Source organism: Leiobunum rupestre, chromosome 1 (genome assembly GCF_980474605.1).
Source record: "Leiobunum rupestre chromosome 1, qqLeiRupe1.1.hap1, whole genome shotgun sequence".
NCBI classification, from domain to species: Eukaryota; Metazoa; Arthropoda; class Arachnida; order Opiliones; family Sclerosomatidae; genus Leiobunum; species Leiobunum rupestre.
The window spans coordinates 15,174,753-15,194,391 of record NC_143384.1 but is presented as its reverse complement, the minus strand read 5'-3'; the positions used below and the strand labels follow the sequence as shown (position 1 = coordinate 15,194,391).

Below are 19,639 nucleotides of genomic sequence, written 5' to 3'. Positions count from 1 at the left end.
TTATCACCGTAACTTCTAAATTTACAAAACTAAAAAATTACTTAATCTTTTCAAAACTCGTTTCTTACTATATAGCCTACTTTTCATTTTACTTGGGGGCCCACTAATTAGATTTAAAGGGTCCTGAAAGAGCCTCGATCTCAAGTGAGTTTATAGGGCCCCAAGTAAGGCTATAGTACCCTCAATGAAATTTTAACATAAAAGTCTAAAAATGGGCCCACTTTTGAAAAATACTAGCCGAGACCTTTTTAAAATCCGGCGCTGCCAATTAGCTCTTCTCCATCCGGGCCCCAGTATTTCAAATCCTTTGACCCCCTCCATTCGGGCCCCAGTATTTCAAATGCCTTGTCCCCCTCCATTCGGGCCCCAGTATTTCAAATGCCTTGTCCCCCTCCATTCGGGCCCCAGTATTTCAAATGCCTTGTCCCCCTCCATTCGGGCCCCAGTATTTCAAATGCCTTGTCCCCCTCCATTCGGGCCCCAGTATTTCAAACCCTTTGACCCTATCCATTCGGACCCCAGTATTTCAAATCCTTTGAACCCCTCCATTCGTTCCCCAGTATTTCAATTCATTTGACCCCCTCCATTCGGGCCCCAGTATTTCAAATCCTTTGACCCCCTCCATTCGGGCCCCAGTATTTCAAACCCTTTGACCCTATCCATTCGGGCCCCAGTATTTCAAATCCTTTGACCCCCTCCATTCGTTCCCCAGTATTTCAAACCCTTTGACCCTATCCATTCGGGCCCCAGTATTTCAAATCCTTTGACCCCCTCCATTCGTTCCCCAGTATTTCAAATGCCTTGTCCCCCTCCATTCGGGCCCCAGTATTTCAAATGCCTTGTCCCCCTCCATTCGGGCCCCAGTATTTCAAATGCCTTGTCCCCCTCCATTCGGGCCCCAGTATTTCAAACCCTTTGACCCTATCCATTCGGACCCCAGTATTTCAAATCCTTTGAACCCCTCCATTCGTTCCCCAGTATTTCAATTCATTTGACCCCCTCCATTCGGGCCCCAGTATTTCAAATCCTTTGACCCCCTCCATTCGGGCCCCAGTATTTCAAACCCTTTGACCCTATCCATTCGGGCCCCAGTATTTCAAATCCTTTGACCCCCTCCATTCGTTCCCCAGTATTTCAAACCCTTTGACCCTATCCATTCGGGCCCCAGTATTTCAAATCCTTTGACCCCCTTCATTCGTTCCCCAGTATTTCAAATGCCTTGTCCCCCTCCATTCGGGCCCCAGTATTTCAAATGCCTTGTCCCCCTCCATTCGGGCCCCAGTATTTCAAATCCTTTGACCCCCTCCATTCGGGCCCCAGTATTTCAAATGCCTTGTCCCCCTCCATTCGGGCCCCAGTATTTCAAATGCCTTGTCCCCCTCCATTCGGGCCCCAGTATTTCAAATGCCTTGTCCCCCTCCATTCGGGCCCCAGTATTTCAAATGCCTTGTCCCCCTCCATTCGGGCCCCAGTATTTCAAACCCTTTGACCCTATCCATTCGGACCCCAGTATTTCAAATCCTTTGAACCCCTCCATTCGTTCCCCAGTATTTCAATTCATTTGACCCCCTCCATTCGGGCCCCAGTATTTCAAATCCTTTGACCCCCTCCATTCGGGCCCCAGTATTTCAAACCCTTTGACCCTATCCATTCGGGCCCCAGTATTTCAAACCCTTTGACCCTATCCATTCGGGCCCCAGTATTTCAAATCCTTTGACCCCCTCCATTCGTTCCCCAGTATTTCAAATGCCTTGTCCCCCTCCATTCGGGCCCCAGTATTTCAAATGCCTTGTCCCCCTCCATTCGGGCCCCAGTATTTCAAATCCTTTGACCCCCTCCATTCGGGCCCCAGTATTTCAAATGCCTTGTCCCCCTCCATTCGGGCCCCAGTATTTCAAATGCCTTGTCCCCCTCCATTCGGGCCCCAGTATTTCAAATGCCTTGTCCCCCTCCATTCGGGCCCCAGTATTTCAAATGCCTTGTCCCCCTCCATTCGGGCCCCAGTATTTCAAATGCCTTGTCCCCCTCCATTCGGGCCCCAGTATTTCAAATGCCTTGTCCCCCTCCATTCGGTCCCCATTGTTTCAAACCCCTCTTCAACTACTCAAATCGTTTCTCCACCCCTGCTACATCCAATTACGTTAAAACGTGTCGTATCCGAAGAATAAACTGCGAATTCCAATCAAAAGATTGTCTATTTTTAGACTACCACTGTTCGTCGATTTTTAATCCTGTGGACAGTCGACCGTACAGGTAGGAAGTACGTTTAATTCCGCGCGTTTTCTTCGATGTTTTCCGCATTGGCAGCCTCGGACACACCCTATTTTCCCATACAGACAAACTATAACTATCTAAACGGCCAAGTACGGCGAGAAGGACTTTAATATTACAAACTGCACGCGATTCTCCGTGGCTATAGTTTGTATTTTAGCCCGAGTACTTGTGATTCAACTTGCATTTTTCCAATATGTAAAAATCAAGACAAATTAACAATGTATCCAGTGGCGAAGTTGGAGTGGGGGCATTACTACAGGTTGTAATATCAAGGATCCTATATGTTAGAAGGGTATGAGGCGAGGGCAGAGATGGAGAGCTATTTTTGGGTGCGAGCTCCACTCTTCCGGAGAAACGAGAAGAGCGCGAGCGCGAGCTCCACTCTTCCGGAGAAACGAGAAGAGCGCGAGCGCGAGCTCCACTCTTCCGGATAAAAGAGAAGAGCGCGAGCGCGAGCTCCACTCTTCCGGAGAAAAGAGAAGAGCGCGAGCGCGAGCTCCACTCTTCCGGAGAAAAGAGAAGAGCGCGAGCGCGAGCTCCACTCTTCCGGAGAAACGAGAAGAGCGCGAGCGCGAGCTCCACTCTTCCGGATAAAAGAGAAGAGCGCGAGCGCGAGCTCCACTCTTCCGGAGAAAAGAGAAGAGCGCGAGCGCGAGCTCCACTCTTCCGGAGAAAAGAGAAGAGCGCGAGCGCGAGCTCCACTCTTCCGGAGAAAAGAGAAGAGCGCGAGCGCGAGCTCCACTCTTCCGGAGAAACGAGAAAAGCGCGAGCGCGAGCTCCACTCTTCCGGAGAAACGAGAAGAGCGCGAGCGCGAGCTCCACTCTTCCGGATAAAAGAGAAGAGCGCGAGCGCGAGCTCCACTCTTCCGGAGAAAAGAGAAGAGCGCGAGCGCGAGCTCCACTCTTCCGGAGAAAAGAGAAGAGCGCGAGCGCGAGCTCCACTCTTCCGGAGAAACGAGAAGAGCGCGAGCGCGAGCTCCACTCTTCCGGAGAAACGAGAAGAGCGCGAGCGCGAGCTCCACTCTTCCGGAGAAACGAGAAGAGCGCGAGCGCGAGCTCCACTCTTTTTTCTGAATGTGAATTTCCCAGAATCTATCAGACTCTGAGGGAGGGCACTTCTCATTACGAGCAGACCGCGAGCTCTAGCTCTTCCTCTTAAAAGAGCGCGAGCGTGGGCTCGCCTTCTTGTACAAAAAGAGATGAGCGTGAGCGTGGGCTCGCCCTCTTGTACTAAAAGAGATGAGCGCGAGCGTGGGCTCGAGCTACTCACTGTGAAAGAGAAGAGTGCGAGCTCGGAAATTTGGTTTTTGCCTATCTCTGGGCGAGGGACGAAAAATGGCAGGGCCGTCGGTGTGTCATGCGCGATAGAGAATCCGTCTTTAGATTCCGTCAAGGACAAAACATAGAGAAAGCACCGCCAAAATTTGTCCTTGAGGGATTAGAAACTTAAAGGGATCCGTCACTCACAACAGGGGAAGGCATAGGGGTCACAAAAAAACTGGTTTTGAAGCACACTGCAAGTCTGGATTTTATGTTACCCCTCTGCCTCCCCCTGTTGTGAGTGATGGATCCCTTTAATATCGGCGACGCTGCCGGCGTTTTGAAAACACGGGCTGGCCGGAGGGTTACCTATCCTTCTAACATATAGGATCCTTGGTAATAATAGGTGGTTTATTTTCGCTTTGTTTCGGGATTTCGGAGTAGGGTAAAAAGAGTACAAGCTATGACGTCATTTTACACCGATTCTGTGGTGGATAATAGTTTGAATCAGAGTAAAAACGTTGTTCCAAAATGGCTGCCTGTGGCCTTTTCAGCGGATGAATTCGGGCTAGCAGACGACAAAATCCTTTTCAGAAGGAGTAAAAAGAGTAGCCCTAATACTCCGGAACATGCGAATAGTTTATGGGCAGAGGAATTCTCATCCCCGGAACAGGCGAATAAAACGTTTTAGGATAAAAAGAGTACACTTTTAGTCCGAGAACAGGCGAAAAAGAAACCACCTAGTAGGTTAAGCAAAGGTGCCGACCAAAAATAGGGGCCCGAGACGAGGCTGGAGGTAGCAAAGTCAATGGGGCCCTAATAGCGCCCAAGAATAAGGGCCCTGGTTCTACTAGAATGATTTCGCCACATTTTAAATATGTTGATTTGAGTATGAAACCTTTCTTATTTATGAGTTTAATTTTTAAAACAAACTTTTATACAAAATGAAATAATAATACTTTATTCACGTATAGGTCACCTTAGCTATTAACAAAAAAAAATGACATTCGGGAAGATTGGACAAACAAACTACGTCGCCGTTAAAACAAAACCACGTATCTTTTCGGTGGCCTTTTTGAGAAAAAGGGATTTTTAATTTTGCAGGGACTTGTGAAATCGCGTGTTAGGTTTTTACATGTGAGTTAATTTTATAGTTAAATAATTTCGTTTCAATATTGAATTTATGAGGATTTTAATTTTAAAATATTTTGCTAAAGGGAAATTTTTAGAGATAGGAACTGAAAATAAGCGAGATACGTGCTTTGCGCGAAATAAGTTGTGAATATCAAAGATACGTTTAAATGTTTTCTCGATTTAAAAAAAATAAATCCAATTGCAACCTATTAATGTTTTTAATGTTATATACGTAAATTGGGGTGTCAATTTTGACCAAACCACGTATCTCAAGTTACGTGGTTTTATTATAACGGTGACGACTACGGGACCAGAATCATGAGCAAAAACCTCCACAGCGCTCCCTACCGAGAGAATCGTGAAATATTGCCACCCAATTACAAAGGGCGTCCGTAGAAACGTTAGATGCCTTGACATCATACGTTTATTTTCGGAAATTGTTAAATATTTGTTGGCTGGAAATCGTTCCAATATCGGACACGGTGGCGCTACAAGCGGAGCTGTTCTAAATTATTTTGTTTCTACAATTTTTATCTTATATAGAGGGTACTTTTGGCAAATCAACACAAAATCAGGAACTTGTATAAGTGTAGACACCTGTCTCTTATCGGAAATTTACTTTTATTTTATTTCCATTGTACTAATTGAACTTCAAAACAAAATGTTCTTTCGCTGAGTTTGTTCAATCAATTTATTTGGAAGGCTTTTAACGAGAGTGGTACTAACGGAGAAATAGTTAAGATAATTATTTCGAGTAGCCCTATAACATATCACTTAATGCAAGCGCACTTATTAAGGCGACTTTGCAACACACGGCGAATTTTCCTCGTCCTGAAGTCAAAACCAAGAATGGTTTTTATTTCTACTTAGAATGAGTATGTTTAGACTATTGGCGACCGTCATGGTCAAATTTATCTCCTAGAGTGGAGGCAGTAAACATTAAACACGTCAACGGTACGCGCTTCAATCGCTTTAGGGAACCAATAAGATAAGGGGATTGGATGTAACGCTAAAAATCTTTTCAAAATTAGTTATTCTCCCTAACCAGAAATATATACATTTCTGGGGCAAAGATATAAATATATGTACATTGATTTCACATTCAGTATTTTTGGTTTGTTTGGTAAAATAGAAACTTGAAAACTTAAATAAGTTCTAGATATTATGCATTTTGTATTTAAATAAATACTATTAGTAGCATTTTCATTGTGCAAAAGCTTGATTATGTATTGTTAATAAGAGAGTCAGCCGAACAAATAAACTACCAGCACTAAATCTGCATTGCGCTCTTGATTTATTTTCAAGCAGCTCAATGGTGTCCGATATTGGAAAGATTTCAACCCAAAATATTAAACATCATCGCAAAAATGAGCGTAATACGATCTGCAGTTCGACATTTAAAGTTTTTATGCATCACTTAGGTTGAAATGTTAAGCTATTTTTCTTGGTATAGGAGCGATGGCTAGCGATGAAATTTGATATATGGCAGGGTTGCCACACGTCAGAGAAAATAGGGAAATACGGGAAAAGTTAGGGAATTTAAAAATGAGCCTAAAAAGTCAGGCAATTTTAAAATGAGCCTAAAAAGTCAGGCAATTTTAAAATGAGCCTAAAAAGTCAGGCAATTTTAAAATGAGCCTAAAAAGTCAGGCAATTTTAAAATGAGCCTAAAAAGTCAGGCAATTTTAAAATGAGCCTAAAAAGTCAGGCAATTTTAAAATGAGCCTAAAAAGTCAGGCAATTTTAAAATGAGCATAAAAAGTCAGGCAATTTTAAAATGAGCATAAAAAGTCAGGCAATTTTAAAATGAGCCTAAAAAGTCAGGCAATTTTAAAATGAGCCTAAAAAGTCAGGGAATTTTAAGAATTTGGAAAAATTCAGGGAATTCAATTTTACTCTTGGTCTATGACAAATTCTGTGATTATCATTTATTTCCTTGAAAGTTTTGCTAATTTTTTCAACATTGCAATAATCTTTTACTGAAATATAAGTGCATTTAAGTTTATTAACTCCTGATAAAATTAAAATATAGCATAAAAATTGTGGCCTTAAAAAGTCAGGGTAAATCTCTTAAAGTGGGTAGGGAATTTGAATCGGAAATTTTTTTGGCAACCCTGTATGGAGTTATGAATTATAAAAATTAGCTAGGCTAATGCCTTTATCACAGATAGCGGGGTTAGAATGCGTAGGAAGGGGGTGGCAAGCCCTTCATGCCACGCGAGCCAACAGCTCCCTACACTAACTATTACCGTTAAACTCTACAAGTTTTTATGGAAAGCGAAACCTTTAATCTTTTTACTTATGATTCGGGATGACTAAGGTATGCATAGGAACGTTCTAGAAGTTGGAGGGGGCAAAGATAAACGAAAAGGGGTCTGGAGAATGGTTTGAATTTTTAATGGAGTGTAACTTCTCCGAATGCTTATTATTACTACTATCTAAATTGGCTTTATATGCTTTATATGCTTTTAATATGATAATTTGAGCCTTTTGAAGATCTCAACTGACCAAAAAGTTGGAGGGGGCAGTAACATTAGTTGCCCCTCCCAGCAAAATTCTAGGGGGGGGGCATTGCCCCCCCCCCGGTTTCTACGCCCCTGGACTAAGGATGTGTGGTGGCCCTGATGAATCTGGTAGCTTGGATTAACAATAATCCAAGCTGGTAGAAACGAGCGACTTGTTAAGCTAGATTCGGCTCCTAGTCGATATTAAGCCTTGTCTCGAAAAGAAGTTCATTTACCTCTTTCGCTCATTTTTAAGCATTTAGGATAAGAGCGTATACATAATTGCTTTTTTGGTGGGAAGGGGAGGAAAGTAAAATTTACTCTTATTTCCCTCCTTACTTGAAATTTTGATTTCTCCAACTGACATTTATAAATGCCGCTCAAAATCTAGTAGCATATTTTTGATAAAATTTATTTTTTAATCGAAAATAAACTTTGATGTCAAATATTTGTGTGTCTTTGAACACGTACATTTCAAAATACTATAAACGAGGATTTCAAACATTCTGACTATTACCATATGTAACTTATTTACCCATAAGTATGCCATAAGTGTATAATATTGTTATATAAGTGTGACACTTCCAATTCTTCACACGCAGATGTTTTACTGAGAGCTATTAACAAGACAGACTGCATTACGGGCTTCGTCGCCGTTTTGCGTCCGCTCGCTAACGCGTCACAGCGCCTCGCTTGGCGGAGATTGTCTTCTGGTGATGACGTCACTTCGTTACTAGCTCTCAGGAAAATATTCCCCAAAGTGACAAACTTATGGAACAATATTATAGACTTATGTTATGCCTCTGTATAACATTTCCATATAAAACAAATTCAACGAGACCTTGTTTCACACGGAACGTACAATAAGCGGACCCAAAAATGCAAACATTTTTATAATCCTTGCGTTATTGAAAAAAGGTTACCATGGAAACGAAATCCCGTGATCGCTAAGCACGATCGCCACTAGCTAAACTGTAGATTCCCCACCGTTTTCAAAGTCCGCTTCACCTAGGAGCAACAAACACAACACCCCACACAAGGAGAACGCAACCCGTCAAACGTCGTGGATTTTCTTGTGTACGTTTTTCATTGGCTAGACGCTTTAGCACCTGCTGCCGTCGGAAGGGGAAAATTCGGAAATTGTCTTCCCCCCGCCCGTAAAACGTTCATCGTAAAGGCTCGTGACGCTCGTCCAATGAAATTCGTACACAACCCTTCGTTAGCGTGTTTAAAGGCTAGCTGCGTTCTCCTTGTGTTTGTTACTCCTAGGCTTCGCTAACTTCCGTTTCCAATAGTTGTTTTTATAAAATGTATTTACGCTTGCCCAGCTTGTTGAAATGTTGCCCTGGAATAGTTCAGCCAATGCCTAAGAATGAGTTCATAAACTCTTTAGTGGGAGAGAAAACGGATCCACAGCTGAAGCGGGGAGGCAACATTTCAACAAGATGGCCAAGGTTATTTTATAAAAAGAACTATTAGTAGAGCTAATTCATATCGCGTGAAGAAGGTTTTAATAAAGAAAATATGCTTTTATGGCATACTTATGAGTGATTATGTTACATATGCTATTACCAATATTCTAAACAAATCCTTTCTAGGCCTATTGGCCTTTTTTAAACTGATCAATCAAAACAAAATACGATAACCTGGATTGCCGGATAAACAAAACAGTTCGAAAGACGTACATGCATTAAACTTACCCATTGAAAACAATTGATTGAGTGTAGATTGCACGCAATAAAGCTAGGTCCACAAGTTTCTACTTCACGTTGGCGATGGCTTAAAACGTTTAATATCCTTCTTGGAATTTGGTATAAAAATTATAGTAAAAATTTTAACTAAAAAACACGTGGAAGTTAAAAAACTATAATAAATATCGCGGCAAAAATAAAAGATAAATTTGCTTATTGTTTTCCTGTTAAAAAGCGTGTGGAAAATCGTACTTCCATGGCAAAATTCAATAAAAAATAAATAATAAAAGCAGTATTTCTTCTATTCTATTCACTCTTCTTCTAGCCTTTTTTTCATCTCTCCTATTTGCAATGACCAAATTAGTCACTTAATATATATATCAATAATTAATTTAGCATTAAAAGAGTTTTTTGAACTTTTTTCCACTTTTTTCCCACATACTGATAAAAATAGTTACCTAAAAATTAAGGACGTAGATTTGACCAGTTGCTTCAGTATGATAAATGTATAAAATATTCGCTCTCCGACCACCGATTAACTACGTTTTCAAATCAGAAAATCCCGATTGCGCTCTGGACGGGGAACCTTTGCGGGAACACGTTCTAAGCCGTTTTCATGAAGTCCACTTTCAACACGATAGCCCGTAAAAAAAACCCCACTGTTTTGAAGTTTTATACTAACTTCGATCTCTGTAAAATCTATTTGGCTCTCACGTCCGGTTATGCTTGTGCAGAAAGACCAAAAATGGATACGAATTTCGCGTTTAAAACGGCTCTAGCTCTATTTCTATATAGCAATTTAGTTGAAAGGTCGAAATAAACAATGTAACCGAGAATTGTTTGAGAAATCCCGTGAAGGAATGGATCAATAAACAACCCTACATTTCCAACTTAAACAAACCCGTGTTCGTGCGTTTTCATGCTTAGAACAATCTTGTTTTCGAAGAAAATACGGGTTAATTACCCGTGTTATAGAAAACACGTGTTAAAGGCCGACTATATAAATCTTCGGTTTACTCTGTCTTTCACTGGAAGTAGTCTGACTGCATGGCACACGTGTATTGCAGTAAGCCTACTTCCAGTGAAAGACAGAGTAAACCGAAGATTTATGTAGTCGGCCTTTAACTTCGAAATTCGGTTTACACCAAACACATTTTTACTACCTCCGTGAAAACGTAGTCATTATCTTCATTTAATTGTTATAATTTGAAGATAAATAATAGTTCGTTTTAATTCGACGAACTTCAAGTCTATTGCCATGTTTTTTCCATTTTTTTAATATTGTTATTTCAATATAGTTTTTTATGTTTATTGGTAAAATTTATCTCAGACTGAATTTTTTTAGGGGGCCCTAAATTCCACTTTTCACAGGGCCCCCAATAGTGTTAATCGGGCCCTGACTACATTCGTTATCTAATAAAAAATAATAATAATCAGCTAGACTAATAGCCAAGGTACCACCTTAGGCCCAAGTCATCTAGCGATTTATAATGCCTTTAAACAGGTGGCCGGGTTACAATGCGTAGGAGGGTGGTAGCAAGCCCTTCAGGTCACGCGAGCCAACAGCTCCCTACACTAACAGACTAACTATTACCGTTAACCTCAAACGAAGAACTCGGGGGGAAACCCCTTAAACCAGTGGGGAGAGAACTTGCAAACTCAACGCTAACTTTGGGCCATGGACCTGCCATCAAACTAACCAACTATTTTGCCAACGGAAAGAGTAGGAAGGGACGAGTTTCCTGTTCGGAAACTTCCTATTTCGCAATCACTCCCCGACAGTCTATCATTAACCGAATTCGTTCTGTGCCATACTTATTATACACTTATGCTTAGACTCATATGGTCTTTGGCCAAAACGGATGATTATTCTGATAATTTCGAAGGTATTCTTCTGGGTATACAGAATATCGTAATATAACATGGCATACATAAAACAAATATAGTATATATTTAGGAGAAATACACGCGAAGACTGTCCTAACACGCGAACACGTAAAATAAAATACATCAATAAATTTCTTTTGAATCCACGAAGTAGCGTTTTTCTTTAATAAAAAATATAACATGGTAATAGCAGCAAGAACGCGTAGAAGTAAATAAGGGATATGTAAGATAACATCGTCCCCTGCTGCCATGATGTTATACTCCTCAAAATGGAAACGCCCTAAATATCTGCCTGTAGCGCCATTTGGACAATGCAAAAGTGGGATATTTTTTCCTCTCTCTGATTGAAAATTCAAAAATGGGAAGAGCATTTTTTTTGAGAAGTAGAACTTCATGGTTCCAGTATTTAATATTGTCACAGTTCTTACAAGGAGAGTACCCGAGGTGTTTATTGCCGATTTTGTTCAAAGTCGAGCGTTATGTAGATCTATATGAGATATGAAATTTCCCAAAAAGAGACGTTGCACTACCCATTTTTGCCATGGCAACCGAAAATATTTTTGACCACTTAAAGCAAAAATAAGATTTTTTCCTTATTTTACCCAAACATTGTTACAATTTTACCCCAAAAATGTTCCAATTTACTCAAACTATGAAATTTACCTTAATGTGGTACAAATTAACCATTTCGTGATTTTCAAATGTTTAAAAAAATTCTTAGGTGAAACCGAAAAAATCGCATGCTTTTTTAAATGGAGATTTTTTGTTTTAAGTGGTCAAAAACATTTTCGGTTGTCATGGCAAATCGAATGGGTAGTGCAACGTCTCCTTTTGGGAAATTTCATATCTCATATAGAACTACATTACGCCCGGCTTTGAACAAAATCGGCAATAAACACCTCGGGTACTCTCCTTGTTAGTTACTTCTATGGGTAACTTCTAGTTTTAGCTTTGGCTGCCATGTTGGTATACAATTTTTTATCTTTAGGAAAAGCGTGGATAACGTTTCACGACGTGATAGTGACATTGTGCCAAGTCCGTGTTCTAAAGAGACAGTAATGTTTTAACCACTAACTACGATTTAAAAATGTTAACTTCGTACTAGGAAAAACGTAGGAGTATGGACGTTTCTTTATTTAATATGTTTAATAAGTTAAATTTTCCCCTACTCGCAACCGAAGCAAAGCTCGTACGGAAGATAAACAAAGGAAATTTAAGCGGCTAAGACATAAATCGTCCATAGTTCAGCGGCGGCCTGGGCCATTTCGTTTATCCAAAAATGCATATACTTAAAATGTATATACAAAAAAATATATAGCTCTTAATCTGTATTACTATATATATTTTTACCTCTCCGAGGGGACTTTGTACAACCACCGTGTCTGTCTGTCGGTCTGTCTGTCAGGCCTGCGAACGCGTTCGCATTTTCGGAGCAAAGTGTAATCACTGCGTACCCAGTTTCTTAGAATCAGGGAAAAGGTTTTTCCAAAAGCGCCCTCTTTTTGTCATTGGGTGTAGTATAATTTTTTAATCGGCCGGGATTCGAACCCGAGCCCTCTTGCACGACAGGTGGGCGTTCTACCGCAGAACCACGGATACAGTTACGCTTCACTGAAAATTAAAAACTCTTACAAGGAGAGGTATATTTTGGCTTGCCAACTTGTTTTTAAAAAAGTATTCTTCCTAAAATCTACCCCGTCAATTGTTAACAAAATTTAAGTCGATGTCTTCAGAAAAATCTGTGTACATGACTGGATCACTTTGTAGCGTAACTTAAGATAATTGCGTAAAACAGGGTACACGACGAGGGGATTTTCTGTTTGGACAAATCTATCGAAATCAATTTTATGCTAATTTCATCTTAAAAATAAAAACAACAGTATTTTAAAAGCCAAGATACTTCATGGCTTTTAAAATACTGTTGTTTTTATTTTTAAATTCTAACGCCATGGTTTATCAAACCTTTAAAATTAATAATTTCATCTTAATTTTACTCGCATCTTCAATATCAAAATAACTTCGGACGAGGTTAGAAATTTTTCCCTGATTGCTAGTTATCCTAAATTTAATTTCTGTGGGGGCTCCGCCCCCGCATGTTTTCCCCATGGGCGGCTCGAGCCCCAGAGCCCCAACGGGATCGCCATCATTGTCCATGGTTACTTGTTGCGTTTTTCTCCAAAAGCAACGAGTTGCGTAAAGTGAGTCGGCCGAGTGCAGCGGGGAGATGAGGGGTCCACGTATAGCCAGTAGGGAAGCTAGGGGGAATCCGACAGAAGCTTCTGTCGGCGAAATCGATCGGTCAAGCTACTAGGGAAATAAACCGACTGACCGTTGCAACTATAGCACGTGTTCGATTGGCTTGAGACAAGCGAGCGCTGTTGTCGCGCCAACAAGTGGTCGATTTCGTTCTCAGCTGCTAGATATTCGATGAAATGAACCCGGCTTACTCGACATCAGCGTCGTACACCGTATAAAGCCCCCCCACCTTTGACAATAACACCAGATGAGTTTGTCAACTAAACGAGGGAAGTCCGCCTTTCGACCGGGTGGGTGGCTGGGGGGGAGGAGGTTATTTTTTATGTCGATTTGGTTCCGGCCACTCGTTTCACTTCATATCCATTCGGCTCGCTTGACCAGTTCGGTGGACTCACTCTCTATCATTGACCGTGTCCCGCGCGGCTGACTGTCCGAAGTGAGCTAGGACGAAAAGTACGTATGCTACGAATCGTATGTCGACATATTCAAATTTGAAATTTGATATTCTCACTTTTTACCGTTATTTTAAAGCGTTAAAAATTCAAAATTAAATCGGTGCATCTACGTTTGCGTAGAGTTTTTGTTAAACGTAGTCAAGGTATTTAATACTGTCGACATGTGTTGCGGAAATAATTAAATTTTAGGATTTATTGGACGAATGACATCCAACTTTAAGAGATTGAAGTGGGTAAACCCCCATCTAAAAACGCCGGTACTGAGATAATTACGTACGTGGTTATACGTAGGCGTAGTCGCTAACACGACAGTATATACGGCTGTGATGAGAACATTGTACTTCAAAAAAATATTTGGAACAAAGGTTTCGGCAGTAGTAGAATAAGTTTAAATTTTATTAGAGCAGAGTGTTTTTTTTATGAACAATAAAATAGTTAAAAATCGGGGGAAAATAATAAATAATAAAATAAATAAAAATGCAATAATTTGAGGTGAATTCTAAAACCGCGTTGATATTTTAATTCGGAAGGTTGGAGAGAGAACTTAGTTGGAAGGGAACGAACGCTGGCTCGATTTCCGAATGTGTTCTCACGCGGGCGGGCTGGTACCTGCTGACCCTAGCCGGCCCTGCAGCCTAGGAAGGGGGCTATGCGTCCGCTCTACTCCCCAACAGCCTTCGCCCTGCTGTCGCTGCCCACCTACTTCCTGCAACGGAAACGGGCTTCTTTCCTGTCACTCTGCTTCTTCCTCATCTGCGTGTCCGGTTATCTGCGACACCTCCAGAAAAGAGGAAAGTCACCTCAGGTACCGTATAGCGGAATCGAAGAAACGGTCCGTATAATGGGTGAAAGCGCTTTTTCTAGGTAGTCGGAATCCGGATGGAATACGATTTGGACATCCACGAACCCGCGCCGGACCCTGGTCAAACTTGTTCACTTCCTCGCATCCATCCTTTCGACTCCTCCATCTTGCCCTATCTCACGCAACCCCGTCCGATCTCTTGCAAAGTCCGCCAACCATTCTTGACCTACGTGGATGATGATGGTAAACTCAGATGGAATCAGTCCGCCTTGTCCGATTCCGGCTACGGGCGCAAATCATTAACTTGCTCGTATCGGTTGATCACCAGACCCGAAGGAGATGATTTCGAAGTCACGGAAGGTCCGGCTCGTCCGTTGCCCAACGACGGACGAGGGGTTCTATTGGAAGAAGATTTCGTCGCCGTTTCTTGTTACAATTTCGCCGGATTCAGCGTTTACGATAACATTCACGGCCACGTCAGGCCCATTTCGAATCTCAAACCGTCCAACGTAAGTTTAAAATCTTCGATGATAATACTAGAACGTTCTTGATACGTGGCTTACTTAAAACTTAGGAAGGTTCCGCTCCGTTCGGTATCTTCTTCTTGGGTATCGATTCCGTGTCCAGGATGGCCTTCATCCGTCATTTGCCTAAAACGTATCGTTACTTGACCGAAGAAATGGGGGCGCACGTCTTCAGAGGCATGACTAAAGTTGGCGACAACACCTTTCCCAATCTGGCAGCTTTGATCACCGGCAAAAAGGTCAAAGAAGACCTGGTAGAGGATGGCGACTTCAATAAGGAATGGCCCATCGTGTGGAAGAACTTCAGCCAAAGGGGATACGCCACGCTCTTCGCCGAAGACCAACCGCACATTGGTCTCTTCACCTACCTCCGTCAAGGTCTCAAGGACCAACCCACCGACCACTACTTGAGGCCTTTTTGGTTGTCCGTCGAAAAGTCCAGCGTCCATCGACTCAGTTCCAACCTGTGCTTCGGCAACATGCCGAAACACCTTCTTCAGTTAGGATACTCCAAAGATTTCTTGTTACAATACTCTAGAAGAGGAATTCCAGTGTACGGTCTCTCCTTCTTCGTGGAACTGAGCCACGACTACCTATGCAAGGTTGGGATTGATCGCGTCTCTAGCTACCTACCAAGATTTGACGTACTTATTCACCACGCGTTATCTCGCACTCGTAGGTATCCGTGGCCGATGGAGACTTGACGTCCTGGTTGGAGGAGTTGCATTCTCAGGGCATCTTCCGCCGCACCGCTCTCGTGGTCTTCTCGGACCACGGTCATCGGTTCGACTCGATCCGGGAAACGCTAATGGGTCGTCTGGAAGAGCGTCTACCCTTTTTCGCGATATATACCCCACCGGACTTGGTCAAATCTCAACCGGGAATGACTGAGGTGTTGAAAACTAATACGGGTCGATTGACGTCGTTATACGACGCGTATTACACCGCGATGGACTTATTGGAATACGGGTCGAGAACGGGTCATCGATTGGGTGTCACGGTCGGTACCAGAGGTCGGTCTCTGTTCGGGCCGATACCGGCCAACCGGACGTGCGTAGCCGCGGGGATTCCCGATCATTACTGCGTTTGCGAAGAAGAGGAAACTTTGAACTCGGATGACCCGGTGGTCAAGCAGGCCGCGGATTCGGTGATGACTGTGCTAAATTTGATGATTAAGGAATCGTTCAATGAATCGGTCTGCGTTCCGGTCACTTTGAAGAAGGTTAAACGCGCAGAGCGGGTCAAACCCAGCGACAAGATCTTAATCAACCTGCACGACTACTTCGGGAAGATGATCAGTGAACGGTCAGCCAAGGCCGTCATGACCAAATTAAGACTGGTCATCGAGACCAGTCCTAACGACGCCATCTTCGAAGCTACCGTCATACACAGGTATAACCCAGAATGCGTTGAGTTATCTAGGAATATGGCAGTACGCTGAGGCCTATCTTTAAATTTTTATGGGGCCCCTAACTACTTTTAAAGGGAGTCCAAAAATTTTACGTTTTTAATTATTCAAATCTACGGAAAATATAAGTTAAAATTTTTAGGATGTAAAATTTATTACAGGGAAAATATAAGATAAAATTTTTAGGATATGAAATTTAGTACAGGGAAAAAAAAAAAAATTAGAATATGAAATTTAGTACAGGGAAAAAATTATTAATTTTCAGGATATGAAATTTATTACAGGGAAAAAATTATCAATTTTCAGGATATTAAATTTATTACAGGGAAAAAATTATTAATTTTTAGGATATGAAATTTATTACAGGGAAAAAATTATAAATTTTTAGGATGTAAAATTTATTACAGGGAAAATATAAGATAAAATTTTTAGGATATGAAATTTAGTACAGGGAAAAAAATAAAAAAAATAGAATATGAAATTTAGTACAGGGAAAAAATTATTAATTTTTAGGATATTAAATTTATTACAGGGAAAAAATTATTAATTTTTAGGATATGAAATTTATTACAGGGAAAAAATTATAAATTTTTAGGATGTGAAATTTATTACAGGGAAAAAATTATAAATTTTTAGGATGTGAAATTTATTACAGGGAAAAAATTATAAATATTTAAGATGTGAAATTTAGTACACGGAAAATACAAATAGCATTTACAAGAATGAAACGCGTTATTTTTCCATCTGTAGACAAATTATTACGAGGCCCAAAATCTTTCTATTGGGTCCGTTAAAAAAAAACAAAATAAGGACCCCACGTACTTGGCCTACCTCTGACGCCGCTACTAGCTGTACGCTTTAGCAGGCTACAATTAAATGAGCGGAAATTCTGTAGTTATTTGGTTCTTCTAATTTTCTTAACAGGCCAGAAGATGGCTTTACAGTGGACCAAGATATCAGTCGGATAAATAAGTACGGGACGCAATCGTGGTGCATCGAGGACCCGATACTGAGAAAGTACTGCTACTGTCGCGATCAAAACCGCACGCAAACCGAAGTATCCTGATAAGGGTACGCCACTGCCTTCGGAGATGAGATCGTTATAATACAATTTTATACGTGAAATTTTACTACTTTAGTTGGTGTCCCCAGAAGCTTTGCTCTCAAATTTTACAAAACAAAAGCCCATTACGCAAAGATATTTATTTTATCAGACAGTAGTGACTAAATGTGATAGGCAACAATTGCCATAGTTAATAATTGTTAATAATCTTAAATTTACCCGTATTAGCCCCATAGTTGCCAAAGATATTGGATTGTAAGTAAGGTCACTCCGGTTTTAACCTATCCCCCCTAAAGTCTTATAATATACAGCTACCAAAATGAAATTTGTATAAATATGATTTATAGCGTGAATGTACCGTGTCAAAGTAATCTATATATGTGTATAAATACGGGGTTAAATGTTAAAACCCGAATTTTTTACTATTCAAAGTTATATATTTCTACTATCGGCTGATTTTGGTTTCGTTTTTTTTTCTCTCTATTTGAGTTTGCAGTTTTTTTTCTCAGAAAGAATACACTTAAGTGTTTTTGCAGAAAATGCCTTATATTAATAAAAACAAAAGCCTAGAAAAATGCCTTGTATTTTCGACTCCACGTGTTTGTATATCACAAGAATTGAGATGTTTCTATCGAACGTTTTTTGTTAAGAACTATTTTTCTGTCGATATTGTTGTGGAACTAGTGTTTACAAAATAATAAATTATTGAACTTTACACCTTTCGCCTTCAGAATTTTCTGTTTGCAAACCATATAACAAATTACGCTGCAGTAGCGGCGCCAGCAATAGGCCGGGGTAGGCCTTGGCCTACTTGAAATTTTGGTAGGGGCCTCCAAAAATCAATGTATGGGCCTCCAAATTATTTAATATCAAAAAATTCTGTAATTTGTTTGCGAAATAATTTATTTCTTAATTTTCCAATATTCAACGCGAGTGATTCGCTGAACGACACCGCTGTTTTTACTCCTTTCAAAGGTACGAGTCACTTTTCTTTGACAGTAGTTTATTTTGTAGTTTCATTTTTCGCGAGCGCTACTGTATCCAAATTGTATCTTTAATTTTATCTTTACAAATAAATGGTTCTTAAACTTACTTTACTTAACAAATGAGTGGTACACTAACAATTTTAAGTGTTATCGGTACACAAAAAGGATCATTAGTTCAAATTATTTCGTCGCGTACCCATTTCACCCAACAATTGCACCACTTGCTAAAAAAAAAAATAATCCACTTGGACGAATTTGAATAAATTGTGTGGGGGGGGGGGGGGCTCCAAATGGTTGGCCTACATCGCAAAAAATCCTGGCGCCGCTACTGATTACGCAGCACTCTAACCAAGAACTATATATTATGTATAAGAACGAACAAGGAGCCTTATTTTCTAGGCGTCAAGTACTAGTTGTTTTTATTTTATGGGCGGAGTTTCGTATTTGGACTTTCGACATCGCCATCTACTGAGGAATTATGGCCGCCTTCCACACAGGCATTCTTTACTGAGCACGTGCTTCTGGCAATCAGAAGATTGTGAGTTCACGCCCGGCTCCGGACGGAACGGTTTTTACTATAGAGTTTTTAAAATTAAATTTTACAAAACTGAAATTTAACTCTTCTAAATAATTCATAATTATAATTCTCTAAAATATATTATGTTTAACAATGTTAAATTTGTTTTATAAAATTTGAATTAATAAAACTCTACATTAAAAACTGTTCGGTCGGGAGCCGGGCGCGAACCCACGATATTCTGATTTCCATAGGGAAGTGAAAATGACACCGAGTTTTTATTATAATCCCGGAACTGTTTGGAATTTCACTAATAAGAATTAACTCAACATTACATATATCACCTTTTATGGAAAAAAACGATAAAGCCGAAGTTAACGGAATAAAGGATCTACGGATGTAACGGATCCCTCCATGTTAAATCTTGTTTAATAGTTTCACAGTGGCTCGGCAGATGGCGGTCTGTACTTAAAATTAAAAAAAAGGATGGAGCTACAACGTACATGAGTGCAGCAGGCTTCAAAGCTACAGTAGATCGTTCTTATACATAAATTAGTTCTTGCTATAACCAAATATTATCCAGAACGCATATCTTATACCTTTCCTCAAAATTGTCGTCTGCTCAATCAATATCTAGTTTGATTTTAAGCGCGGAATTCGTCACCCACGGCCAACTTTGATTTCGCGCTAAAGCGGCCAACCCATTCACCGAAATTCCGTGAGCAAGGATTTTCCCGCTATAACGAGCGTGGCGCTGAACTCATACAGTTTTTTATACTGGCTTCAATGCAAAAACTATTGTAAAAATAATATTCCACTAGGGGCGCCCAACTCATACAAATATCTTTTACTCGTAGGTTAACATAGAAATTTCGGGC

At 40.8% G+C, this 19,639-nt stretch overlaps 1 protein-coding gene across 1 annotated transcript; it reads left to right on the top strand.

Annotated features, from left to right (window-relative positions):
* The first annotated feature begins 13,368 nt into the window (after window positions 1-13,368).
* Window positions 13,369-17,973, top strand: LOC149961165 (uncharacterized). Its single transcript, XM_090175356.1, has 6 exons — window positions 13,369-13,459; window positions 13,954-14,266; window positions 14,326-14,772; window positions 14,838-15,389; window positions 15,467-16,179; window positions 17,120-17,973. Exons 2-6 carry the CDS (start codon window positions 14,111-14,113, stop codon window positions 17,259-17,261), a joined length of 2,010 nt encoding a protein of 669 aa, XP_090031482.1. The 5' UTR covers window positions 13,369-13,459; window positions 13,954-14,110; the 3' UTR covers window positions 17,262-17,973.
* The last annotated feature ends 1,666 nt before the right edge of the window (window positions 17,974-19,639 follow it).